This window comes from Clupea harengus, chromosome 7, assembly GCF_900700415.2.
Source record: "Clupea harengus chromosome 7, Ch_v2.0.2, whole genome shotgun sequence".
Classification (NCBI taxonomy): domain Eukaryota; kingdom Metazoa; phylum Chordata; class Actinopteri; order Clupeiformes; family Clupeidae; genus Clupea; species Clupea harengus.
In genome coordinates this window covers 17,170,591-17,198,113 of record NC_045158.1, presented here as the reverse complement: position 1 = coordinate 17,198,113, position 27,523 = coordinate 17,170,591, and the positions used below count along the sequence as shown (strand labels likewise).

Sequence of the window (27,523 nt, the reverse complement as noted above, 5' to 3'; positions counted from 1 at the left end):
TCTTAGCCAAGCAATGGCCAGCTGTAACTGATAGCAAGAGAGAGTGACAGAGAGAGAAAGAGAGAGAAAAGGACAGAAAGAAAGGGAGGGAGAGAGAATGTCAGAGAGAGTGAGAGATGTAGAGAGAGGCAGAGACAGGGATGGAGAGAATGAGAAAGAGGGAACTAGGAACAGATTATTCTCTGATGTGAAATGGTCAGCACGGGTGCCGTTCCCCCCAGCCATGGTGAGGCATGAGGGAAGACCAGCGGCTGCTTCTGACGACACCTCTACACAAACACACTAATGAGAAGAGTCTGGGAGCGCTCCTTACACCCCCTCCCTGCTCTCCGCCCGGCCCTGTGCCATCGCGGCTTAGTCCAACAGATGAGCCGAAACACAGACACACGCAGACACAGGCACACCAGTTTTCAACAAAACAAAGGAAAGCGGAAGCTCTCTGTGCGAGGGGGAGAGTGAGACACCACATGAGCTGAATTATCTCCATCCAGCAGTTTCAGGAAAGGCTTTAAGCGGAATGAGAGGAACACTCCCCGAATGAGACTCTCTCTGAGGCATCCCTGTATGTCCTTACGAAGCTCTATATGGGCTTTTCTTAGAACACTTCAATGGGTATTATTTATATTGGTCATCATTAAGAAGCATAGAGAGTGAAGAGATTATGTTCAACTTCTCGAGATAAACTTGGCTGAATGATGTCTTTAATGAAATATTAATTATGTCATCAGTAGAATGTGTTATAGCAACCTTGTAAAGCTGTTATAGAGCCTTGACATCAGTGGTGCAAACTTAGTTTAATATCTTGCACATACTTAAGCAACAGAGACTTCCCAGCTTGCTCTACATTCTCCTGTGCAGCTGGGGCTTTGGTTATACTGTGACATTGGCAGGACAGCACGCTTTCTGTCCAAGTGAGTTAAGGACAACCTTAGCATCACAACCAGCTTGACTTATTCTAAACAGCATGTCGCAGGTCTTGAGGTTACGGTGCTCTTTAAAAAACAGCAGCAGCCAGTGTTCTCTGATCCTGTCCAATGAAACCATCCCTCGTTGGCCCTGATAAATACTTTGCGCCACTGTGCGGACCTCATATAAGGGCAAGATATGCAGGAGAGGCCCGGTAATACCTAACCCAGGACCTCAGGGAGGATATGGGTGGTCGAGAGTGACCCCAGATGACCTAAAGATGTGTTGTTTTGCTGTCCTTATGAATCCATGTGCAAAGGCTGATGGAGGAGGGTGCTGGCCTGGCTGTCAAAACTCCAAGCTCAACAGCTCCTTTTGCTGATGTCGTAAAGAATGGAGGGAGAGACGGAGAGAGGGAGCCATGGAGGGGAGACATTTTTTAGGTTTATGTTTTTAAGAGAGAAAAGGAGACAAAGGGGGAAAGTACATGAGGCAAAACAGAGACTCGAGAAGAAAGTGAGAAAGCAAATAAAAGAAAGAAGATGTGAAGAGAGAGTAACAGAGAAGCCAGATCTGTGGAAGGGATGACAACAGTCTGTGCCAGAGAATGTGAGCTCGAGCTGCCAACAGGCCGTTGCCCAATGGCTATGGCAGGTGCCAGACTAACACCTTCATCTCAGCCTGGTGCTTTTATGGGCCATTTTACATCCTGCTTTACACTGTGTAAAAAAGGACATGGTCTGTAAAATGTCAGATATCCTTTTTATCCGTGAATCCAGGGACGTACTTATTCCTAAGAAAGCATATGGTTCCTCTACAGGAGGGTACCATCTGTTATTTTCTCATAGGTCTAAGATTAATATTACATCACCTTAAGATTAATATTACATCATCTTAAAAAGAATCAATCAGTGTCATCATTAAGAATATCATGAAAAGTGCTTTGATTGTCAGTGAGTAGTTTGTCATAATAAAGGATAAGATTGTCAACGTCAGATGGGTTTAACACTGAAGGACATACAGTGGGTAAGAGAATGACAGCAATCCCTTCTGTCTTACCAATGGCTGCTTTGTAGTACAAGTTGATTTCAGCGGGGGACAGGGCTCGTTCCCAGATCACAAACTCGTCAAAGGCGCCTGTGGCATAGTGACCCCTCAAATTGTAGGCATTTCCCGTGCCAATGACCAAGTCAGAGTAGGAGTCGCCGTAGTTCTGGGAGAAGTTTCCTTTAGGGTCGCTGACGCTGAATGACCCGTTGATGTAGACACTCAGACCATCTTTCAGGGTCCAGGTGAAGAGAATGTGGGTCCAGTAAGGCCCTGGAAGGAACAGTGGAGAGAGAGAGAGAGAGAGAGAGAGAGAGAGAGAGAGGGAGAGAGAGAGAGAGAGAGAGAGAGAGATAGGGAGAGAGAGAGAGAGAGAGAGAGAGAGAGAGAGAGATTGGAGATGTTTGACTTTTATAACCTCTTTAGTCAAGGAGCACCAAGAACATAACCACATATCACCAGGTAAACAACAATTACAATTATTATCAGTTGACCACATACCACAGACCTACACATCATTGGTGTGAAAAAAGTCTGACATTATCAGTGATTCTCATTCTCATGTCTGATTCTCAATTCAACTATATACATATTGACTTGATTCACAATTGCCCCTCCTCCTCCTCCTCCAATCTACTGCTGTTCCAGATGTACAGATAGCTTGCCCAATCAAAACACTTAAATATGTGCTCGGCTCCTTCTTCTGTCGGGAGAAAGGAGAAAGGGAAAGATACGTCCGAAAGACGGATGGAGATAGAGGAAGTCAGCAATGAGTCAGAGAAATGAGATGAGCGTGTGAAGAGAAGAAAAATATTGATGTCTTTTTACCATGACTCAGCACTTAATACGTTTTGACACGTTCAGAATAAGAGAATCACTTATTACTGCAGCTATGCTTGTTAGTTTTAGTAATTATGAATATCATTATGTGTTTGTTATGTCATATTTATAGTGGTAGACAGGTCAAATGTAGTTATGATTAAAGTAAGCTAGTCCTACTCTGTCTGACACGGCCCTAACATTTTGACTGTAATGCAGAGAGAAGACAGAGAGGCCATTCCAGCTATGACTGAGGCATTTCCTGTCTGGGCATTTCATTAGAACAGGCATTAGGTACCTCTCCATGGATACACAGACCACAATCACAGAGGAACACACAAACACACACACACACACACACACGCGCACACACACACACGCGCGCACACCCATATTCGCACGGACAATAGAAAACCCTATAAGGCTAGACCAAATGCACAAACACAAACCATACATCACATATCCCCTTTCATCTTTGCCTTTCAAAGGGGAAAAACAACCTCATTCAAATTTAAAGACACCTCAGCACCTCAGGAACCAGGAAGCTCATCGGCCCATAATCCACTGGGTGCAGTGCTTAAGCAGGACGCTCTGTCGCTTATGTCACAGATGAGAGGTCAACCCATTTCAGGGAGAGAGAGAGAGAGAGAGAGAGAAAGAGAGAGAGAGGGAGAAACATTATACAGCCCTGAATGGGAAACAGATGAACTGTAATTGTCTCATGCTGTTTTTATGATCGCAAACAGCAAAGCTAACGCAAGGGGAAGAACGGCCTCTGCATGGAAATATCTTGGAGCAAGTGGAAAATGGCTTTGATGCACACTGGATGTATAGCAGAACGTATAGTAGGTGGTGATTACGTCTTGAAGAGAATTTGTAAATTAAGTGATTCAGTGGAAGCTTTCTAGAGTCTCACAACCAGTAAAAGTGAGGAGTCGGAGAGGAAAGAGGAAAGCATCCTCTTTATACATATGGAAAATCGTTTTCATATATATTGCATCTAAAGTGCATGGCTTAAGAGTCTGATGTCCCTGGGTTACCACAGCCGTATTTCAGACAAATACGTTTTGAATGCTGTCAAGTAAACCCTAGGCACATGTGGAGGCTCGATTGGAGACTATTCTGTCAAACTATTGTCTTTGAACAACAAGAACCAAGGCTTGTCTTATGACTTAACTGGCCTTTCAGACATTTGGCACATGATGATTCACTTATAATTGCATATTTATAGAACTCAACTAGTAATTCAAGTTTTCTAATTAATAAATCAATCTAAAAACTCTTGTCATTTAAAACTAACAAAAACTTGTCTGTCCAGCAAACTTCTCTCCATCTTTGCCCAAACAAGATTTTTCACAACAGCATTACAAGGATTGTTGAGTTGAAATTATAGCAAACTTGTTTTCCTAAGTGATTTGTAGTTAAATGTGCAGTCTGCATTTCTAATCCTATACACATTTTTTCAGATACAGCGAATTGCTCCTCACAGTCCACTAGTGCTCATTGTTTGCACTCAAAAGAACTCTGGAGTTCATACACAGCCCTGGCCCTGCAAATGGGAAACAAACATAGTGGCTCTGACTGAGCCATAAACAATCCTGACCAATCAACACAGTGTTTCAGCAGCACAGATGGGAGTGGTGTAATTTGATTGACTGTTGGGCTCAGATATCATCAACCTTACATCAACCTTCCAAAGCCGAATCGCGGACTGTACCTATCATGTCTCGCGTGATGAAGATGACTCGGTCAGCCTTTCATTGCTTATGGCCATACCCCACAGATGCCTGATCTTGTCCTATCTCAGAGGCTAAACAGTGTCGGCCTGGTCAGTACGTGGATGGGACAACGTCTGGGAATAGCAGGTGCTGTAAGCTTATTTTTTACAAGAAGATGCAAGTCGGCAGAACTCTTGTCTAAACGTGTTAACCTTCGTGAAGTCAACAATATAGTCAAATAGAGAAAACACCAAAATCTAATACACCTTGATAATTTGAGTTTTCTCACCATTTCCATTTGAACAGTTTTCCCTTCAGATGTACAATATAAGGCATCATAATTGCCCGTTTTCTCTTTTTACCACACTAGGGTGTGAGTATGGACCAACATTACCTCACAATGTTGCAAATATATATTAATCAATAAATCAATCTATCCAGTAATGAACCAGTTCATTAGGTTTCCCAGGTATGATTTTATGCTGAAAGGAAACACTTTTACGCACTACATATTTCACGAAATAAGATAGGGTTCTGTGGTTCAGGAACATAGTGTGACTTGGCCTGAAGACTTATTAGGTCAATGCCAGAGAAAAGGTAATACCCTTATAAGCCTACAGCACACCCAAGGGCTTCACGAATGCAGTGACTTCAGCCCCTATGCTCCTGAGACATTTGACCTAAGAGGGATTTTTCAACAGTCCGCTAGCTAATTTAGCATCTCCTCTGTGTCAAATCTGTCAGACACTCTCACGCTAGGCTTATCACAAAACACACACTTTGAGCAGACTGTGCTATCATTAGGCCTGCCAGAAAACATGGCCCAGCTGAATGCAAGGAAACTGACCCAACACCAATAAAACCAACCAACTGTAAAAATATTGTGCTGCATGTATACAACACTTAATATAGAATTATTTCAACTAAAGCCAAACCAGACATCCTCTGTGATAGCCAAATAGAAGGAAGGAAGAATTGAAATTCAACAGTTTTAGTTCAATACAATTGTATTATCTACTTTTGGTCATGATTTACATAAGATTCAAACAAGGGTATGTTTAAAATGTAGCCATGTGTATGAAATTAGAACGGAAGGGAGGTTTGGCTGAAGTGCGAATCCAAAAACCTCCTCTTAGAGCGTCCCACACACCCCACGATGCCAACAAACACAGATGTGCATGAACATGCAATCACAAATACACGCATACACACACACACAAAATGACACAACTTAACACAAACAAAGACAAACACTTCTTATTTTGCCAGTTACCATACAAACAAAGGCACAAACCTGTGGGTTCGCAGATTAAATGTAATATCCATGTACCATACTCTCTTTTTCTTTCTCTCACCGTCTTGGATACACACACAGGCACACAGGCACACAGACACACACACACACACACATACACACACACACACACACACAGTCACACACGAGCGCACACGCACACACGCACACACACAAACCACATACAGCTCAACACCCCACAAGTACCTGGGAGATCGATCTTGGCCTTCCATCTCCTGGAGTTGCCCCTGGTGTAGAACTCCACGTATCCTCCATGGGGGTTAGTGTACACAGAGAAGCCATTTGAAATGACTTTACCTCCTGAGGCTATGCTGAAACGGGAGTCGACCTCTTGGTTTTTCCAGAAAAAAGAAAATGTAATGCCTGTTGTGAGGGGGGGAAATACACATGTTTTTATTTATTCGTTTGTTTTTGCAATTATTTTTTGACAGTGTGGTATAAATGTCGCAACACTTGCGACAGTGTTTCTAAATGATGGATTATGTCATCACAGATGTCAGAGAGCTTCATAATATTACGGGCGCTACGGTTCACACACAGATCTGTGTCTCAAAAGATGAAACGAGATGTGCTTTGACACAGGCTGAGAAATGACTGTCTTTTTTCCTCGTGTCTCCCTTTTGTAAAGGGCAATAAAAACAGACAGATAAAAGCAAGCGGCAGCAGTGTGCTAATAGGGGGTAACATCCAAGCCTATTAATGGAGTCAAATTCAATTAAACCATGTCAGAGGGTTTTCCATGGCGAGTGAATCACTCCAGATTACTGATCATGTTTTTTGGCAACAGGGAGGCCAACCAGCGTCAGTTCTGTGATGAAAGTCAAGATGTTCTTTCCAGCACTCTTCGACTCGCCTAGATCTCACGATAAGACAACAGGGCTCCGAACTTGAAACTCTCCCTGGGCGCAGTGGCTCCATTTTGACCATGTGGGACAGGATGCTGATGAAACTAATGAAGAGTGCCAACTGAAATAGTTTTAGCGGCGTTATTTATGATATCTGGGGAGGGTTGGGGCTCATTTGTGTGATCTACTGGCTCCTGCCAGGAGCACTGTAAAACACAGGCTTTTTGTACCCGTAATTGGACAATGTAGGATTTTTATTTGAGAAAGGCTACCTCCAGCATCAGCAACAGTGTAACCACAGAACTGGCCAAACAACTGTGACCATTAAACAATAAATAAAAAAAATAAATAAAATGATCCGGGTTTTTTCTATGCTTACCGGAATGTGGGATGGTAAAATATGAAATAAATAACAGATGATGTTACTGTAGCCATGCTGTTCAGTGAATTTATATGATGTAAGCGAGTAAAAGTCTTGGTCACGGTCTTTGCAGCCGGAATGTTACATGCCGTATTAGTCATGGCACAGTTTTGTAAAAATATACAACAGGACAGAAATCTGGGGAGAGCTAGATAAAGAAGTGAAAACAAGGCAAAGAAGGAGAAGAGGAAAGAGGGGAAAGAGTAGGAAAGAGGGGAAAAGAGAAAGTGTTAATGAAAACAAATGAGAGATGGATATCGAGGTAATGTGTGTGTGGAGGAAGAAAGTGAACAAATGAGATAGCAATGAGGGATGGGGACACTAAAAAAGAGACAGAAAAGCGGGAGTGAGCTGGAGAAATTAAGCGGAAAGGGGAATGTGGATAGAATATCCCTTCATAGGATCTGATCCCAGAACAGATGTGTCGTTGATCCATTCCAGATCCTAAGCCAGTCCAAACCAACCAGGGCTGCGTTTCCCGATAACAGTGCCTCTTAGCATTTTACAAAGACCTGAAGGGTAGACCCTTACTAAAGTTGTTTACTTTTCTATGCGTGTTTCCCAAACCATCTCTTAAGAGTTCCCTAAGAGAAACCTTCCTATGTACCTTAAGAGGCGAATCCAAAGTTTCTGGTATCGATTTTTGTCATTCATGTAGGCTTGAGCATGTGTGAGATTCATTTATTGGACATGACTCAAATTGGAGCGCAGGTTATTAGAAAGAACATCAACAACAAATACTATGCGAGTCAAAAATCCCCCAAAAGACGGCTGTAGGCTAGATGTTCCTCTATGTATATATTAATAGATTTGTATTGGCAAGGGATTTATTTTGTGTTTATTGTATTTTTCTATTTATTTAATGAAGCAGAAAATGTAATGTAACATATATCTTGATGTTACAATGCAGTCTTGCATATGTCTATACACTAATACTCTAAAGGTTCTAAAACATTTCTTTTATCTGAAAACCATGTTAAGGTATAGCTTAAGTATCTCTTACAGAAGGTGTGCTTAGGATGTTTTGGGAAACACCTTGAAATGTTAAGGCACAGATTAAGGTATAACTTTCAAATGACGTAGCATTAACAAGACTTAGGGAAACGCAGCCCAGACCAGAATCTTACCTTCAGGCCCACACAGCATCGGGTCACTGATGCAGGAGTTCTTGTAGTTCCCAAAGTGCAGAAAAGTTCCTCCTTGGTCCCCGTTCAGATAGATGCCCTTGTTCACCATCCCTTCTACAATGTCTACAAGAAGAGAATGGGATGGGGGTTGGGGTGGGGGCAGGACGATTATTCTTGTTGGCCGCTGGTTCACTGACCACTCTCTAAAATCAGGCCCCGGGGGAAGGTCATGAAAACCTACCGCATGACTTTAAAAAAGAAACAGTGAGGGAGCAAACACACACAAGGCCACTTCTGCAATTTTCTAAAACCAAACCCTGTCAGCGACAGCAAATCTTACAAAAATGATGGAGGTCCCTTTGAACGTGTGCCACATGATCTGAATCAGGCAAGGGAAAAGACAAGAGACTCTTACTAATAAACAGGCGTTCAGCTCAACTGAGCATGTTCCACTGATCACAGGCCTACGTTATTACTCAGATCCAATATCCGCCAGGTATGTCACCCTCTGACGAGCTGCATGGCTAATGCACTAATACCATTCCTGTCACACTTCATAGAGCTCGCGTAGCTTGGCAACCAATGTTTAGACATCCCTAGACACCTTAAACATACCTGTAGATTACTGTTTAACGTTACTGTACTGTCTACTGTACTGTAATTGAATTAACTCCACATATAAGTAAATACAAAGCCTGTAAGACACACATTAAACAATAGATAGCTAGGGAGAGAGAGAATACAGAAAGAAAGAAAGAAAGAAAGAAAGAAAGACAGAGACAGGGCAAAATGAATGAGATAGAGAAAGGAAACAAGGGAGCACAGTGGTGACACAGTGTGTTGTTGTGCTGGTGTGAACTATTGTACAGGAGAGGAGACAGCCAAGCTCATTGTGGTGAGGAATTTAAGCAGAGAATCCCCCACCCCCTCACCCCCTAACCCTCTCTTGGAACCGCTAAAATGGTTCACCCTCTACTAGCAGAGGACACGCAGAGAGTCCCAGATCTGCTGCTTTTCCAGTGGACTTTTAAAGCCAAAAGCAAGAGTGATCCCGTGAGACTAGCATGGGAAAAGGCATGCCTGGTCACTGACTCCTTGCTGCAGTGTTTGGTCATTTACTTTCCCATTGTGATACAGTCAAAATTAATGTATGTTTAATCTACATTAGTACTCAACAGTGAGTATGAAAACTGAAGTATGTTTAATCTACATTAGTACTCAACAATGAGTATCAAAACCAAAGTATGTTTAATCTACATTAGTACTCAACAGTGAGCATGAAAACTGAAGTATGTTTAATCTACATTAGTACTCAACAATGAGTATCAAAACCAAAGTATGTTTAATCTACATTAGTACTCAACAGTGAGTATGAAAACTGAAGTATGTTTAATCTACATTAGTACTCAACAGTGAGTATGAAAACTGAAGTATGTTTAATCTACATTAGTACTCAACAGTGAGTAACAGTGGGTATCAGAACTGTCAGAATAATTAACATGTGTATGTACACTAGTCAACCGAAACAAATAAGGCAAAATAGCAGGAGTCACTCCCTTAAACTTAACAGTATGAAGTAGGTCGAGTTACATGGAAGCATCTTTGCTAATGTGAATTAAATCACTTTGGTTCAGAGCAGCACAATATAGGGTGGCTAAGTTGTGCGAAAGGATGGTGGTGATATGATATTGGTAAAACTAAATAGGTTTGCACACGTCTTCAAGGAATGGGAATAGTTTCACTGGCCGACACCCATCAGTAAATGTGGTGGTTGATAGGATGGTAGATATCTAGGTTGAATCCTTTTATCCACAATCCTTCACCTAGCTAGTTCACTTGTACATCTGGTCCTGGTTCTCTTCTGGCATTTAGATGCTTGCAAAAATAAATGTTTCTTTAATTATACACAGGAAAAGATGTCAAATTCCTTTTTCTATTGCTTGGAGACTTCCCACAGTGGCCAAACCTCTCACTGTCACATGCAAGTATTCATACACAAAAACCTAGCCTAAGTATAATAACAACAGGGTGCACTACAACCATCATACTGATACTTAACAATATTTAACAACAGCAACAAAGACAAAGATGTCTTCATGAGCATTTCACTGGGGTTGTCAAGTAGGCACCTTTCACCAGCTTCAATACCAGGGACAACAACAGATGCACCTCAAGATACACCTCGAAAATATTTCACATGCATATCTTAGTGTCTGAACAATGCACTGCTTGATTATCTAAACATCCATGTTATTTTATTATGGCATGCCACAGGCTATCCAGGGAAAGGAGTGGGAGGTTTGGGGGTTATAAACCTGGGTTATGGTAAAGGTAGGAATTGGATACGAACCCAGGTTATGGTAAGGGAAGCAATGGAATGGGAGAGTTCCCCGGGATTATGAGCCCAGATTTGGGTAAAGGTAAAAAAAAAAATGAAACGCAATATCTTGAGACAACAGGCTTCTTCACGTTATACAGGTTGATTATCAAGTTTGTGGGCACCTCAGCCACAACCACTGGCTCACTTTTTCAGCAGCCTCAGACAATTCCTTTAAAGCTCCATTGAGAGACTGTCCTCCAAAACCAGAAGCGTTGTGGTTGATTTAGCTACAAAGCCTCTAATAGATATCTCCACTGGTCTTGTGGATGCTTGCCAACTTCCACTACAAGCTCTGGAGAATTTAGCTCCTTCCGTTCTTCATAGGGATTTGTTGACTCAATAAATTAAACAATGTGCTCACACTCAGAATATAACAACATGTCTGGTCTGATAACAGTCACAACAATACACTGACTGTGGAACTTGAATTTGCCATCAGTCAGCAATTTCCAATCCCAGACTACATTTGCCAGCACTGTTTGTATTTGTCCACTTTTCTGCCCCTCTCACACAAAAGAAATTCTACTTTTCCTGTAATTAACTGGGAAAGAGAGACCTCAACTTGTTTATTCGCAAAACAAACATGCCAATGATTTTAAAACCTGATTATGTCTTCACCCTAGCGACCCTGGAGCAGGCTAATTTTACAACCACACAGAATGTTTTAATGAGCCAACATCCATTCACAACTTGCAGCTTCCTTCTTCACCCACTCACTGACTAAGGCTCAGTGGAGTTGGGAGGACATCATAAGCCACACGGCTCTGATAATTAATTTAATGCGGAAGCATCCATAGCCCAAAATTCTCTCGAGCTCATTTTCCTCTTCTCAACATTATGCTAGTTCATCCATTGCCCTTGTTTTGCCTAAGAAGCTGCTGCTGCTCATCTAGTTTCCTCTTCTTGCTCGTGGACAAAGCTGGTTACCACCTGACTCCTCTCATGCAGTTTAGCCTTACCCAATGCTTTCCAACTTTCACCTAACCTAAACTCTGTTCTTCCACTCTGTACCAATGATATCCTTATGCTGTAATGTGCCTTGTGCATGTTGAACCATTTCCTGTGGATTCCACTTCTTCCCTGTTTTCACCACTGGAGCAGTGTTCTTGACTGCTGCATCCTAAGACTGTGACAAACTCTTCTCTTAGCACATTTGAACTCCTTCACCAAGCTGGTCATTGGTAATTCCTTTTTCATACAATGCTACAGTACAATGTGGTAGCCCAAGCCATTCCCTATTTACCGTATTCATGAATCTCTCAAATGTCTCCACGTCTGAAATCACAACTTCATACACATTTAAAAGCCACCTTGAAGCCAACGGTGAAATAGAGCATCTCGCCATGATACTAATCTCCAAATGCTGCCAGGATGTGGTGTAGCTACTTATGTTGAAGCAATACTGATTATCTGAATCAAAATTGGCCGATGGTCATGGCGTTCTTCACCTTCGAAATGAAAATATCATCTGCCCAACACCACATCCCTAGAATTGTTCCCTATTTCCTTACAATAACTAGAAGCTTCCATAGATACTTTAAAACATCAGGCACTGCTTTGTGGACATGAAAGGATACCCCATTAGGGCCAGGGGCCGATGTAGCCCTTGCACAATGAACAACCTCTTGCACCTCTTTCCATCTGGGCAGGCCATCATCCATTGGTGAACCTATCTCTACAACTGGAGGAATGTCTACTGGTTAAATGGTAATACCCCTCCAGGTCCTTTCTTTCAACTCTCAAACTTCCTGCTTTCTCTTGAGTGAAGAAAGACTTCACAAACTTTAATGGATCCTTCTAGAATGCAGCTCTAGCTTGTTCTTTCTTCTTTGTCTAAGGAGCTCCACCCTCCAGTGGACGCTTCACCTCTGCCTGCAGTACACTAATACCTTCTCTCTGTTCAACCCATGCTCATTTCCATTGCTTCTTCAATTGCCTCCTGTTTAGAATCAGTCTTTCTATTTCAACCTGTCGTCTTGACTCGGCGTGAGCTTGCTTTTCCTTCCTAGCTTTCTGACAAACTCCATATCTTTCCATGCCATTATAATACGCAACCTCACCCATGTGATTCAACGTACTTTTCAATCTTTTCTTCAAAATTCTATTCTTGACTTCCGAAGCCTTTGGTTTCTGTCCACTACATGTTTCCTTCTTAGTCTGCTTGATTTTTCCCTGCTGTTCAGCAGCTGCCTGATGTTCACCATTCCATGCAAGTGTGCCAGGTATTCCTTCAGCTGTGGCTGGGGTACTGATATCATGTGGTCTTTGGTGCTCAACCCACCCCTGGACTTCAACCCACTGACTTGAGCTCCTTCTTAACAAGTAGTACTCAATGTGGGGCCCCTGTACTCCTTCATCCAGACATTTTTTCCTTCCCTGGTGGATCATCAAGCCTTTCAGTGAAGTTTCCTTCCTCCATTAACATGAACAAACCTGAAGAGCTTTCCCCTTAACCCCCCAAACTGGCCGTATCCGTATTCATCCCCTTTCTCTCAGTCGAGAAGAAAGGGAATGTACTGCCACACTAGAGAGATATATTCCATTAGTTTTTTCTTTGTAAATGTCTTGTTGCAGTTGTTTACATATCCCCGGGGAAGAAATTAGTAAACAAAACAAAAAATAAGTAATAAGACAACATAAAAAAACGAGAGTGGCAATTTTAACATTTTCATTGTGCCTTCAGAATTACCATGATGCAAGTCTTTAAGCATTTTTGTGTTTCATCACCTAAAGATACAGACTGCAGCTAAACATACTTGATATCGTGTAGGTGTGCTTTGCCTTCTCTCCAGTCAAAGCTAAAGTCAATAGATCATATGAGAAGCCCTCAAAGATATTGCCCTTGAAAAAATCCTGGATTTGGTCTCTGAAGCACAATTTAACTGGGTGAATCAGGGAAGAGTTTTTCTTTGTCCTCACCTACTGTTGCGGAAATGTTAGTGTAGGCAGAATCATTGGCATACACAGAGGAAGAATTATGAGAAGTGGACAGCACAGTGTGGTTGTGGATTCTGAGAGCTGTGGTAGAGATATGGAGAGAACACACACACAAACACATAAACAAAACAGACCAACAAACAGACAGTACAAGGAGAGAAAACAAATGTGTGATTCACATACAACACAGTTACAAAAATACAAGCTCAAATGAACTTCAAAGAAAAGACATGGACCATGGAGACAGATAGACACATTCAGATGGTGGCAGATATTGATGTTAGATGAGGACAAAGGGATGGATGAGTAGATAGATAGATGGATGGAGATAGATAGATAGATAGATTGATTGGTTGATTGAATGATTGAAAGAGAGGGAGAGAGAGTGAGAGACAGAGAGAGAGGAGAAGGAGGAAAAATGAACATGAATGGATACAATTCTTTGAAAGGGCAACTGCAGCTAAGTTCAAGAGTCAAGACTTATGCTCTCACAGATCTTCAGTTCACAACACACAACATGTATATCGGCTGCTTCACCAAAAAAGGAAGAAACTGAACCGTTACAATAATGACCTTGAAGGGTTCTTCTCACACCACGAGCTAAAAGCAACGCCTTGCTTTAAACAACCGCCTGATTGATTTAGTGCAACATCAAAAGAACAGGGAGAAAAAGCCCTCCATGAAAAAAAAAGGAAAAAATGTGGATTTGGCAGTGTCTGTGGTCCACGTGGGGAAGCACAGAGGCCACCGCAGATGTCTAAACTCCCACCGAAACTCTGAGGATTCCTCAAAGCCTCTGGCTCTGGTGTGCATTAGTGAACACGAGGCCCTGCTCATGGGACACCGACGCTGACTCAAGGAAGACCGAATGTACAGATAACTGAAAATCATTACATGTGACCAGAACTTTTAAGGAATCCAAGCCCTACATAGTTTTAGTCAAACAAGAGTTTTAGAGTGTTCTTCATTCAAGCTCAAGTATTCAAGTTCTTGATACGCAGAAAGGTATGAAAAAACAAAATATTGCTCTTATATCTAAATATTGCTGAAAGTCCCTCGCTAGTTCCTTGAAATATCCAGGTGGCAGTTCCTTGACTACAATTCACATAATCAATGCATTTATTTCGAACCTTGGGCTTGAAGTGCTGCTGTATTAGAAAGCTGAATTGGTCATCAAAAAGTTCATTCAAGTCTGATTCTACAAACAGCTGCACCACCAAAGAGGAACCCTTCATGCCCTACCAGTACGTTACTGGGGAAGAATGCATAACAGCTGTCAGTGCATGCAGATTTGAGAGACTGAAACGGGGTGGAAGGGGAGGGTGGGCTTGGCTTTCACTCTTCTACTGTGTTTATCCAGACAGCGGGGAAAATAGAGAGCAAGAGAGAGAGGTGGAAGTAGACTCATAGAGTGTCAAAGATGCAGTGATTGTTCCTGGAACTGAAAGAACAAATTGAGGCGGAGGGAGAAAGAGTGAGAGCTAGAGACGGAGCGTGAAGCTGGTAAGTACACGTCTGAATGCTCTATACTGCTGCGTGAAGCGTAGCACACATACTTATATTACTCCCATTAATATGACCTGTTCTGTTCCCAAACTTGTCCCACAGCTCCGGGATTCCGTCCACCGCATCCAGGGGCCAGTAGTGTGAGGCTGTGGCCAGCACCTGGAAGCCTGGAGGGGGGGGGGGAGTGTGCCACAGTCAGTCCATAGAGGAAACGAGGTCGGTTATGGGGAGGGGTAATATGGCGCTAACTCCACGCAACTTGTAACCGAAAGTTTCTATGTGACTCTGATCCACTGACTGGTGGTCCAATCTGATGCAATACTAAAACATCCACACAAAAAAAATCGATGGTCGCTTACATCTCCAATTCCCCAATCCACATGTGTTCACGATCCCACTCAAAGAGATGCTTCAGCCACGTTGTTTTTGTCTGGACAACTTATGAAACTATTTTAAATATAAATAAAAACTCATAATATCGGGTTTTAAACCATAGGTCTAATTACACAGACTTTCATCTCCTGTACCTATATGATTCTCAAACATAGACTGCATCTTAATCTGATATGGGACCAAATAAAATGTAGGGACAGTTATTGATTTAGCTGTTTGGTTATTTTATAAACTTTGTCAAACATTTTTTTCGTCAAATCCCTTAAGCGAATGTTACCAGTCTGAATAGACACGCCTTAAAAGTTTATGAGACAAAACCAATGCACCCACAAGATTAAACCTTTTGTTAGGACGAAATCATTTATGTACACGTTTAACTATTTAGACCAATCTACGCCTAGAAATTAATTAGGTATTCATGGCTACACTTTTGTCAAGTAAGCAACAGTAGAAATACACAAAAATGCATAAACACAAATGCACAAATAACAAATGTAAAGTGTAAAAGATTTATCTACACAGTAAAAATATTTCAATGTATCAGCTCTATCATATTGCAGATGGAGCTAAATGACACACTATTCTTATGTAGAGTATTTTAACAGTTTATCACTATTGATTTCTTATAATTTAATAATCATAATAATTCGTAATATTTAATACCCACATACCATTTAAGATAACATACAAAGCAAGTAGTCAGATTGTTAATGAACACAGCTTTTACCTGGATGCTTGGACGGTGCCACTGCGTCACCACGGACCTGCATATTTAAGAGAGCAAAGTAATAGGCTACACGACCGACTTGTAGAGACTACAAATAATAGAAAATACTCATAATTGTCTGCTAGTAAGATTGACCAAAGAGGGTGTCATGCGTTTCTTTACCTGTAGAACGCTCATAAATGTGGTGACAGGAAGCACTTGGAACAGCAGGTCCATATTTTTTTAAGTTAAAATGCCTGCAGTTTTCATGAAATACCCCAAAGTGAAATAACATTCGCCCTGCAGCCTAGGGCATTGTCAAAAGAAGTCGATGAAGGCTCCAGGTGGTTATGCCAGCTACTTAAGCCAGTCTGAAAGAAACTTATGATCAACTCAAAAGTAAAACGGCGCACTCAAACTAAGTTTTATTTAAGCAAAGTTTAAAGGTAAATTTCGTTTATCATCGAGTATTTCCAAGGCAGTAATCCGTTTCTAGCTTGCGTCGAAGTTTGTTATCCACGCGTTTGAGGCACTTGTGAGAGCTGAACGCTAAGTGGGTTTGACTGATGATGCGCTACAAGTGGCCTGCGCTCCGTTCCTCGTTCTGTCTTCGTCGGGAAAGTTCTCCCTCCCTCCAGTGCTGCGCAAATGGGCCGTTCTGACGGACAGACGTGGGAAATCACTTGTGAAGTCATCATGTAGAGGGACTGGAACATAGGAAGGTGGGGCCCTTAAGACGGTACATTTTGTGTTGTTTACGTTTTCATAATAACATACCAAGGAAGAACAGCAAAACTATTTGCTTCATCCATAACAACCTCTCGTGTGACAACATGCTTCAATCCTCTGCCTTATCCTTGTTAACAAATTCAGTGAGATCTAATAACGTAACCTTTTGATTTAACGCAAATGTTTGCTTTACAATATCATGAATTATAGACATTAATTTGCGTGAGTACTACTTGTGTGTTGTGGTTTAAAGTTTTAAAGTAGGTCTAATCTATTTATTGAGGCCATCTAGTGGCAAATCATTGTACTTTCAACCTGGAACGTCTACAATGTAATCCCTGTTGTGGAGCATAATAAAACGAGGACACCAACTGTTTAATATCTTTTTTTTTTTTTTTTTTTTTTTTACAAAATATCAAATTTATTCTGTTACAAAATTTTGCACATGCACACCCACACAATATTTGATAACCATCAATATAGGCTGATATCTGTTTTCATAAAGCTAGCACACAACTGCAGACTTTAAAACATTATGGTTTGAAGACACCATGGGGAAAAAGCTTGCACATTTTGATTATAAAGTTTAATGTACAAAAAAGGCAGTTTGAAAATCAAGTATAAACATTTAAAAAGAATTTACAAATGGACAAAGTACAAAAAGAGCAACAGTCACTCAAACAATACATAGAAGCGATAATGGTTATAACTTATAATGGTTCTGTAAGTCGCAAAAAAAGTAGCTATTCTAGAGACTCTGAATACCTAATATTTTGGCTGAAAATTGTACAAGTTATACAGAATGTCATTTTAATACATTCCTTTTTGGCAGTCTCGGTTCAAATCTCTTAAAGTCTAAGAACAATTGTCATTCGTAAAAGAAGAATTTCTTTCCTACAAGCAGATGAAACCATGGAATGGCTGGTGGAAATTAAAGAAGGGTAAATGACTTGAGGGAGCATGGGCTGGCATGAAAGAAGCTTCCGGGTGTAAAAACGGGATGAAAGGGTAATATCTCGCGTTCCACACACAGTGTACCTAGGCTTGTGGAGCCAACATAACACCTGTCTCAGGGCTGTCATTTTAGGACACTCTACTAGGGGTTTGGTCCAGTCCTACATTCCACTAATCTACGTTTCTGATTGAGGGGTAAAGAGGGGCAAAAAGCCATGTTAAGTCAAAGAAACAAACACTAGCATGGGCCACAATGATGCAGCTATAAAAAAAAAGAAGTTATACTGGCTGATGCCCACACAGAGTCCAAGTCTGTGCATAGGGTACCAAACCAGAATAAGGCCCGTGTAACGACAGAGAAGCTTGTGCTGAGCAGGTCTGGGTAAAGGGTGGGAATTTGGAGAGAGTCGCATGTCTTGTCACATCCACCAAAAAGCACATGACAAGCATAAGGATGCAGTAAGCAGCACATCACTGTATCACGTGACGGTAAAACACACTTTTTTTTCCTCCTGTTTGTTTGTTTCTAGTAGAGAGAATGCAATGAGACATGAACGCACACCACACATCCAAACAAACAAACAAACAAACCTTTTGCACCACTGACCAGACTGAATAAAAATTCAAACCATTGTGCAATTATAAGGCAAATACATGGAGGCAGAGTCACACTAGGCAATTCATGACCACCCAACACTGCTGAACTAGCCACGCTTGGCAGGGTTCGTCAGACGTCTTTCCCTTTCTTTCAAAAATAAAAATAAACAAACAAACAAATAAATACATAAATAAAAAATAAACCTCAAATCTTAGTTTCCCCAAAACCCTGTTCTGTACTGTGCTAGGGAATTTATTGTGCTATTCATACGCTATTTATGTAAATCTACAGTAGACTGCAACCTCGATCTGTGCAAAACTAAAACAGGTAATGACCCGGAGCAGAACACTAAAGTGTGAAGCAATCTTTTTGATTTCATCCATCCTAGCACTGGGTAGATTGGTAGTTCACTGTAAACATTGCACATGGTGTATTGTGGTCTAACCAGGCATCAACAGACAGTATGCCAGCCTGACTATAGGAGGCTTGAGGGCTGAGTGTAGGTGTAGTTCTTGGAGGTATGCCATTATTCAACAACTTCGGAGAGCAACTGACTGTACATTCAACACCTGAGAGAGAGAGAGAGACAGAGAGAGAAAGAGAGAGAGAGAGAGAGAAAGAGAGAGGGAGAAGGCTCTCCTCAATCCCAACCTTGCGTTTCTGTGCTTGACAACAAATGTATACAACACGCTCAAGTCTCCCTGCCGTAATCACAATGCGTAAACCTTCCCAAATCCCTGAATCTCAATGTCCACTGTATGAAATAAATTACACTGTTGCTGCCCTGACATAATAATAATAATAATAATCATAATCATATTTAACCAATAGGAGAGTGACAAACGCCTCTCCAAATAATCTCGTCACTCAACATCCTAGTTTTGACAACATTCTTCTGTTTCCTCAGTTTTCACATTTCACTTGAATCCACCTATTTCTCAGTGTAAGATTGCAAATGCAGCCGCAACAGAAGAGAAGACATCCTTTCCCACATTTGAGCACCTAGCAGTGATAGAAGTAATGTTTTCTTTTTGCTTCTTATCTTTTTTTTTTTTTTGTTGTTGTTTTTTCGTGTGTTTTCATACACATCGTTGCCTGTGTGGTGAGAGGAATGAAGCAGTAGTCAGTAGTAAGTAAGAGAGAAGGAGGGTTTTTTGGAGAGGTTACTTTACAGCTCCAAGCTTTTTCAAGAGTTTCTTCCCCTTGGAGAGCAGTCCCTTTGTCTTTGTGTTGGTCCGCGCTGCCCTCATGGGGCTGCCGGGGCCCTGGGAGGCAGGACCAGACCCCGGGATGCGAGGGCGCACGGTTGGGGTCGCTGCTCTTCTGGGCGGCCCCGGGACCTAATGGGAGACCCGTAGGGGACAGTTCAGCTGGAGGGGAATTAGCAAAGTGTTGTTTTCTTTTCTCTCTTCTTTCCTACCTTCCCTCCTTCCTTTCTTTACTTGTGTTTTCAAATTTCTGCTTTTAAAATAATCTCGCCTACCTCCTGGTCTTTTGTCTCTCAACAAACTTCACTTCAAAGTCTCTCAACCCCTCTACATTTGTCCCCTTCACATTTTCGGTCCCAATACAGCCACAGTATATGTACCAGGTAGGGTTTATCAAGACAGAGTACAATACATGTGGATATTTCCTCTGACAAGAGGGAGAATTGGGTTGATCACTACTTGAGATTGGGGCTTTTTTGAAAGAAACTGTCCCTCTGCCCTTAGCAATTGCATAAGAGTCTTGCCCAAAGCTGACTCCAGTTCCTTAACCTGACCATTTATGCATTGGTGGGGAGATAGCAGCAGGTCTGGTCCCAAATCCGTATTTACTCCAATCTGTTTGAGCTACATGGAACGGCTACTGAAATAAGGGGAGAGGAAAGGGAGATGTGTCCACAGCTACCTTTCACACAAAAACAAAACAAACCTGATATACAGTACTTGTTTTTTTTTACACTGAGGGACAATGAAGATGACACACAGTTTCCCTTAGAAAGTGGAGGCAGTCATACACAAGTGGGTTACAAGAAAAAAAAACTGCTATCGTCTAAAGTATTCTTCCATTGTACTCATGAGCTAAAAGGCTTTTTTCCATTGCACTTCAGAGAGGAATTCTCCGGTTTGAAGGCCATTAACATGAGAGTGTGTTTTAGATTGTAATATCAGGATGGTCCAAACGAAATTGGCTGAGGTCTGGCATGGCTATTACTCACAAGATTTACGAAGCGAGAGTAGGGCTTGATTTACCAGCAATTTATAACTGTACATGATTTCAACAATGTTGTTAGGCCCAATTCAAGACAATTTGGTTTACAAATTCTGTTAAACAAAATATCAAAACCAACAAATAAGTGGAAATCGGATTATAATGAAAATAAATTTCTCATGTTAATTGACTAAGATGTTCCTTTTGGGAAACCGTGCCACTCTATGCAGGGGGAAAGAGGAGAATGTCAGTAAAAACTGTGCTACATTTAGGCTACCCATTCCTTAAATGGTAAAGAAAAAGTGCACCCCACATACTCAAGTGTAATTCAGCATAAATTTGTTTGCTGGACTGATCTTTTGTCTAGTACCAATTCTTAAATACATTTTTTTCTTATTTTCTTATTTTTCCACGTAGCAGCATGTCAAGGTGCACTACTTCAACTGGAGATGTGGGCGAGGGGGTAAGGAAAATGGAGAATTTCAGTCCGAGTGCCAATAGCTTCTCATCTAATTGACTACACACAGTTGTAAGGAATAGTGGGTGGGAAAACTCTGAACCTTAGATGTGCAACAATGGCCTTGAAGCTTCCCATGAGTCACAGTAAGGACATTACTGGTTATGAAAGACGGACATTATAATGTACAACACCCAAAAGAAACAACGGAAGATACCATGCCTCTTGTCTAATGCACTGGCCAGGGTGACCACATTTAAGCTGTCAAGCCCCTGTTGAAATCTCAGGATCAAATCAGATGAGTGATTATTCTGAATGGAAAAGGTGTCTATTTGTGCATCAGAAAGTGATGCATATTTATGAAGAGTTTAACAATGTAAATATGTTTAGAATTGCCTGTGTGTTTGTGTGTGTGTGTGTGGTGTGTGTGTGTGTGTGTGTGTGTGTGTGTGTGTGTGTGTGTGTGTGTGTGTGTGTGTGTTGCACGTGTGTGTTGCTGCGTACCAGGAGCTAAGGGGGACCCATGTCATCTGCATTAGACGAGGAGAGCGTAACAGTGGTATCCTCGGTTGTTCACTTACGTGACGGGCACTGAGCCTTTACGGAGTGAAATGAACACTCTTCTTCTGTGTTTGCCGAGCGGGTGAGAAAAGGAAATACAAAATAATAATAAATAATGCATTGATGACATTTTCAACAGTTTTCACAGTGAAATATGATAAGAGAACCAAATAGTCACAGAGAAACCAAATACAAGATCTCGGTTGATTCCTGTTGATAGGGTAAAACATTAATTCGCAACATTATTTTTTTTCCACACACAGTTATAGTTACATTACTATTACATCTATGAATATAATTATTCTTCTGGTCATTTCTTTCTAATAGAGACTTTCTTGAACTGAATCATTTCAATGCTACCAGTATAAAAAAAACATTGCTCTCAGAAACATATACAAAAAGGTCATATATATTTTATATATTACTAGACTCAGATTGATGCAGTATAAAAAAAGGAAAACAAAGACTCAAGCATTTCTTTCTCTTTTTTTAAATCATGGACATGCAGGACTACAGTCTATGTGATTTTCATCTTCCATTACATCAAAACTATGTCTTCTATTATAAACTGTATTTTTTTGAACAAACAAGACCATATTCATAAAGCATTTCAGACAATGCTCAGTGTCTGTGCTGGGGGTAGAAAATACAATGTTGAAGTTAGTGCTTTGTCTGTTTATCTTCATACATGACACAAAGATGCCTGGCGGACAGCTGGGGGAAGACAGCTTCACCAGATCCTCTTCGCTCCAATTCTTTATGATTTTTTTTTTTAAATCCACCTCTCTACACATTCACATTAATATCGAGACGCTCCACAGTCAAGAGTTTGGATGGTAACCGATAGAGACATGTCTGTGTCATTGCCCATTTTTGGCGTCACTTCCAAACAAACCCTTTCTAAACAAGTGGCTGGTCACACAACACAAACACAGAGGGCGAGAGTAAAAAAAACACGAAAAAATACAAATACAGAGGAGAAGAGGAGGCATAAAAAGAAGTGGATAAAAAGGAGAGATAGAGCGATAAGGAAGATAAAAAGAGCAGATGAATGACAGGAGGGCTAGCACTGCTTAAGATGATGTACCCTTTTGGTCTTTGTCCTTGATGGGTGATCCTGGGGGTAGCGAGATGGAGTGTCTGTCAGATAGACCTCTACATCCTCAGGCACTTCTTCCAGAAAGTTGGAGGGGACCAGGCCTTTGTGTCCGTTCAGTTCACCCTGCGAGGATGAGTGGTGGTGGTGAGAGAGGGTTTAAGGTACGGAGATCACTTCATGCCACTGTGCCAACACATTAGCATGAGGAAGTAAAGAGAAGTAGGACAACAGCTTTATGTGGTAAGGAATTTATTTCAAGCAATAGATAAATAGACTACCTGAAATATATATATACGTATATACACAGACATACCCGCACACCCGCACACACACACACACACACACACACACACACACACACACACACACACACAGTGATAGTTATCTCTGGTTTGGTGTCCCCTACATTCACTTGCTATCAGTGTTTTGGCTGGAGGTGTTGAGGTCAAGTCAATGATTTTTCAAAAATAAATCTGTTACTTGTCAATGATGATACATAGATGATACCCTAGTCCCTAGTCTACAAACAAACGGCATGGATAAGTCCTAAGGAGTGGAGATATCACCTCATGTGTGCCTTTCATTCCCACATCTTGGATTCTGACATGTATAGGGCCCAGTTAACGAACAGGCAAATTACAAAATAGCTTGCTGAACAGAGCAATAGTGTCCCATATATAACAGTGTTCAGTACACTTTAACTTTTTAATAAAAATGTCATATAAAATATACACAATCAAAATATATATACAACTACAGACTGCGTCTTGTCTTCTTTGATCTGAACCGTTCATGGGGGGGGTCCACAACGTTTTGTGCTGAGAGTTTTAAGTAGCCTAAATATCTCGAGACAACCTGGTTTAAAAAAATAAAATGGCAGGAGGGTAGAACATTCGTGCTGTCACCCTGGATGTAGGGGAGCTTTCTATGAATGAGGTCATACTTCTTTAGATCTAAAGTAAGCCTAAAATGTATTGCATAGCAATTCTGACATATTTACCTTCTTAAATAAGACTCTAAGCGGGACATGAAATGGACATGAACATGTTTAGGGATGTGTAAAGTTATAGGGAGTGAAAGTAATCAAGTCACCCCCTAGTGGTAGCATGGGTGAAATGAAAGGGATTCTCCACACGGATGTTTTTTTTAAAGAGGCAGCCTGTATCTCTGTCCATATTGAAAGGTCAGTGGAATGATTTCCATCAAATTTACTTTGAGATAAACTTTCCTGGGTTCTGGTGATCATAGTTTATTTTCAGCCAGTATTTTAATTGTTTCGAATTCAAGGTGATATAGAGCTACATAATGCCCATTTGTATTGCTTGGCTGGCTGAATAGTTCTTTAATAACAAAATCTGCATAACCATGATAACTAAATAAATGATTATTGATCATGTGGAGCAGCGCTGCACACACAGGAGGAGCTGAGCGGTATCGACAGGGCTAACATGAAGGAGAAGGCATTTGCCACGGTAAGAAGGGCGTGTGACTGAGTTGAAGCTAGCAAACTTATTTTTTATTTTTTTTTATTTAGTAAGTTTCACACTGGACTGGATTTCGTAAATTTCACACACAGCAAGTCTTTCAGAGCTTCTGATGCTATTGTCTAGTTCTGGTCAACTGATGGTTATCTGTTGTCAAGCAAACATGTGCATAGCAATTGGCCAGCAGGCTTCAGACAGCTAGGTGCACACCTGACATAAGCTTGTTTTTCTTCAAAGTAGAAATTTGCAAAGGGAAATTTGCCTCAATAAGTCAGAAGGGTTTGGGGATCATGACAAAGTGTCCGAAATGTATGTTTCCAGAGGGACAGGAGATTATCATATTTCATGAGATCTTGACATATTCCCATAGACATGAATGGAACAGTGGCTTCCTCTGGCCCGCATGAAGGAGGATTTGTTGGAAGTGTATCGTCATGAAGTATCTTGCTCCCTCTATGTAAACTCTTTGCTGTCATTTTAGGTTATAGTTAAATAAACAAATTCATATGCATTGTATTGACCGAGGTAAACTTGCCATTGTTTTTTGTGTATTAGCTATTAGCAATGTAAGAGTGTCAAACCAGTAGCAAAGTTAAAGTTAGCGCAAGCAAGCAGTGACTAACCTTAGGCTGCTAATTATATTTGAACATTTAGTACATTTTTCTCCAATGTTCCAGATGAGTTTGTTGAAGCAATATGACATATGCTAAAGCAGTGGCAGCGATGTGGAAGAGAGGATATTAATTGTTGTGAAAATTCATGAGCTGTCCATATCTATTTGGTAGGCCGATGTTAACATTAACCCAATCACCCACCAGCTACGATAATTCGAAAAAAATCTCAATGCTCTCTGCTAAATAGGAGGGTATGGTGCTGTCATGGTAAAAAGTGACCGGGTGCCAAAAAGAGCCCGGGTGATGTAATATTGGCTTTCGAACGACTCTTGAGTGACAGTTGCTATACCAACGTTAACATTACGTCACCCGGGCTCTTTTTGGAAGTCAGACTACCTCAATAACGCGATTTACCCCAGAGCATCTCGCATTATACTTCGCTACCTGAGACCAGCTTGCCTGTATTTTGCCTGCAATAAACCATGTGCTTGATGTTTGACTGTGTTAGGAAAGTTGTTGACTCACAAGTTTGTTATAGTGTCAAAGTAAGTAAATTTCAACCGGTTAAATCGCCGCTAGCATCTCGTTAGCGATTAGCAATTACTCCGTTAGCTGGGGCACATTATTTTGCTTAGTGTATAGCTAGCAAGCTAGTATGAACTCTCCCAAGTTTTTCTAAATAGGCCTATATCAACAAATAATGGTAGATCTTAAATAATCTAAGATGTTAGCAAATTAACTGGCTGGCTTGCTAAAAAGGTAGATGAACAAGCACCGTAAATTATTTAAGATGTTAGGAAATGAACTGGCTGGCTTGCTAAAAAGATAGATGAACAAGCACTGTATAGTATTTAGGATGTTAGCAAATTAACTTGCTGGCTTGCTTAAAAGGTAGATGAACAAGCACCATATATTATTTAAGATGTTATTAAATTAACTGGCTAGCTTGCTTAAAAGGTATATGAACAAGCACCGTACCGTATATTATTTAAGATGTGAGCAAATTAACTGGCTGGCCTGCTAAAAAGGTAGATGAACAAGCACCGTATATTATTTAAGATGTTAGCAAATTAACTGGCTGGCTTGCTAAAACGGTAGATAAACAAGCACCGTATATCAGTATATTTTCTCCTTTTTATAAAAACGAATTTCTACTCTAAACAATTTCAATTGAAATGCAAATGATGATGTAAACAGCTAAAATGGAACACTTTATTTACCGGGTAAAAATGTGTTTAGCCACAATATATAGCGATTCAAAAAGTAGTATTGACTGCAAATGTTGATGTACAGGATACCGGCAGGTGTAGCTAAAACGGAATACTTAATAGTTTTAGGCACAATATTAAGTGACTAACAAGTAGCTGATGGCTTTCGAATGACTCTTGAGACTGACCAAAAAGTGCCCGGGTTACGTAGTGTCCGGGTTACGTAATGCTAAGCGTTGGTATAGCAACTGTCACTCAAGAGTCGTTCGAAAGCCAATATTACATCACCCGGGCTCTTTTTGGCACCCGGTCACTTTTTGCCATGACAGTGCCATGATATGGTGTTAGTTTCTACTTGTAAAACTTGTGATAACAGCTAACGAATGTTAAAAAGTTATAGCCAGCGAACATCATTAGCCCTATTTTTTTAAGCATTTGAAAGATAACAGGAGGGTTAACCTAAAATACAACATTTTCACTCGTTAATTTGATGTTTCCAACTTGTGCATTTACAGAGACCTCAACTGCTTATAATTTCAAAAAGATGCTTTTACGCAGTTATGAATGCTGAGTCCTTAGGAACCTCAAACAGTTGAAGCAATAGAAGAAGGCCTTTTTTACTGATCTGAATAAACACTGCATTGTAAGCATGCTCCTACCAACTGATCTGAATAAACACTGCATTGTAAGCATGCTCCTACCAACTGATCTGAATAAACACTGCATTGTAAGCATGCTCCTACCAACTGAAGTGCTACTTCAAAAAAAACGGCTGATACTTACATAGTAAAAGCCATCCTCATCGATTTCCCCAAACACAGTGATTACGTCACCAGCACAGAAAGTCAGCTCACCCTGGAAGATGAACATTTGTATTTTAGAGAAGATAACTCAAAACAACACTGAATTGTTTGGGGGTGCGGTTTACATCAACATACATTTAAACAAATGATGACACTAAACATCTTCAAGAAATGATTTGTCTTGTTCTGACTAAACTGTAAAGAGTCAATTCAAGCAGGAGTCACATGGGAAGGGTACTGCTAATTATAACATGTCAGATGTAATCAGATCCCACCCTTTTTGAAGGATTCCCCAAACACAAAGATCATTCGTAAAAACCACTCAACACACAACCTACAGATGAGGTAAGGCACCACCCAGCGTAGGACTGAGGGCTGCGTTCACAAGCTTAGTTGATCAACATCAACAAACAAGGGGAACACACAACGTGTTGCAAATTCATCAACTCCAGTTTTCCCAACTGCCCTGGATGAGCACAGATGCTTGAAACCACTCACCATAGGGCCTTAAATAAATGCTACATAAAATCTCAATCCACTTATACAAACCATGGACGATAATAATAATAACTGGGTTAGGAAGTCTCCTTTAGCACATGGGAGGTTAAAGGATGACAAATACTCTCTCATGCTAGTTTTTCATTACCGATAGGTTGTCTTTAATGTCATGGGGTTCTTATGACACACTATAATTACTTATGAC

The 27,523-nt window shown here is 40.9% G+C and overlaps 2 protein-coding genes across 5 annotated transcripts in view; both read right to left on the bottom strand.

Annotated features, from left to right (window-relative positions):
- The window catches only part of adgrd1 (adhesion G protein-coupled receptor D1), a 62,202-nt gene extending 45,431 nt beyond the window's left edge, over positions 1-16,771 (bottom strand). The window contains exons 1-6 of one of the 4 annotated variants that reach the window (XM_012828481.3): positions 16,304-16,771; positions 16,142-16,178; positions 15,096-15,188; positions 8,199-8,321; positions 5,992-6,168; positions 1,966-2,226 (exon numbers count right to left, since the gene is read on the bottom strand). In XM_012828481.3, coding sequence (XP_012683935.2) covers positions 1,966-2,226; positions 5,992-6,168; positions 8,199-8,321; positions 15,096-15,188; positions 16,142-16,178; positions 16,304-16,357 — 745 coding nt within the window. In that variant the 5' untranslated portion in view covers positions 16,358-16,771. Of the gene's footprint in view, positions 1-1,965; positions 2,227-5,991; positions 6,169-8,198; positions 8,322-13,497; positions 15,043-15,071; positions 15,189-16,141; positions 16,179-16,303 lie in introns of those variants that run through there. The other 3 variants (XM_031570694.2, XM_031570696.2, XM_031570695.2) reach the window with 3 other exon arrangements.
- A 4,535-nt stretch (positions 16,772-21,306) lies between these two features.
- Positions 21,307-27,523, bottom strand: part of LOC105901088 (RIMS-binding protein 2-like) — a 57,713-nt gene continuing 51,496 nt past the window's right edge. Inside the window, exons 23-25 of the mRNA XM_042708272.1 lie at positions 26,801-26,872; positions 22,700-22,834; positions 21,307-21,677 (exon numbers count right to left, since the gene is read on the bottom strand). Coding sequence (XP_042564206.1) covers positions 21,651-21,677; positions 22,700-22,834; positions 26,801-26,872 — 234 coding nt within the window. The 3' untranslated portion in view covers positions 21,307-21,650. The remainder of the gene's footprint in view (positions 21,678-22,699; positions 22,835-26,800; positions 26,873-27,523) is intronic.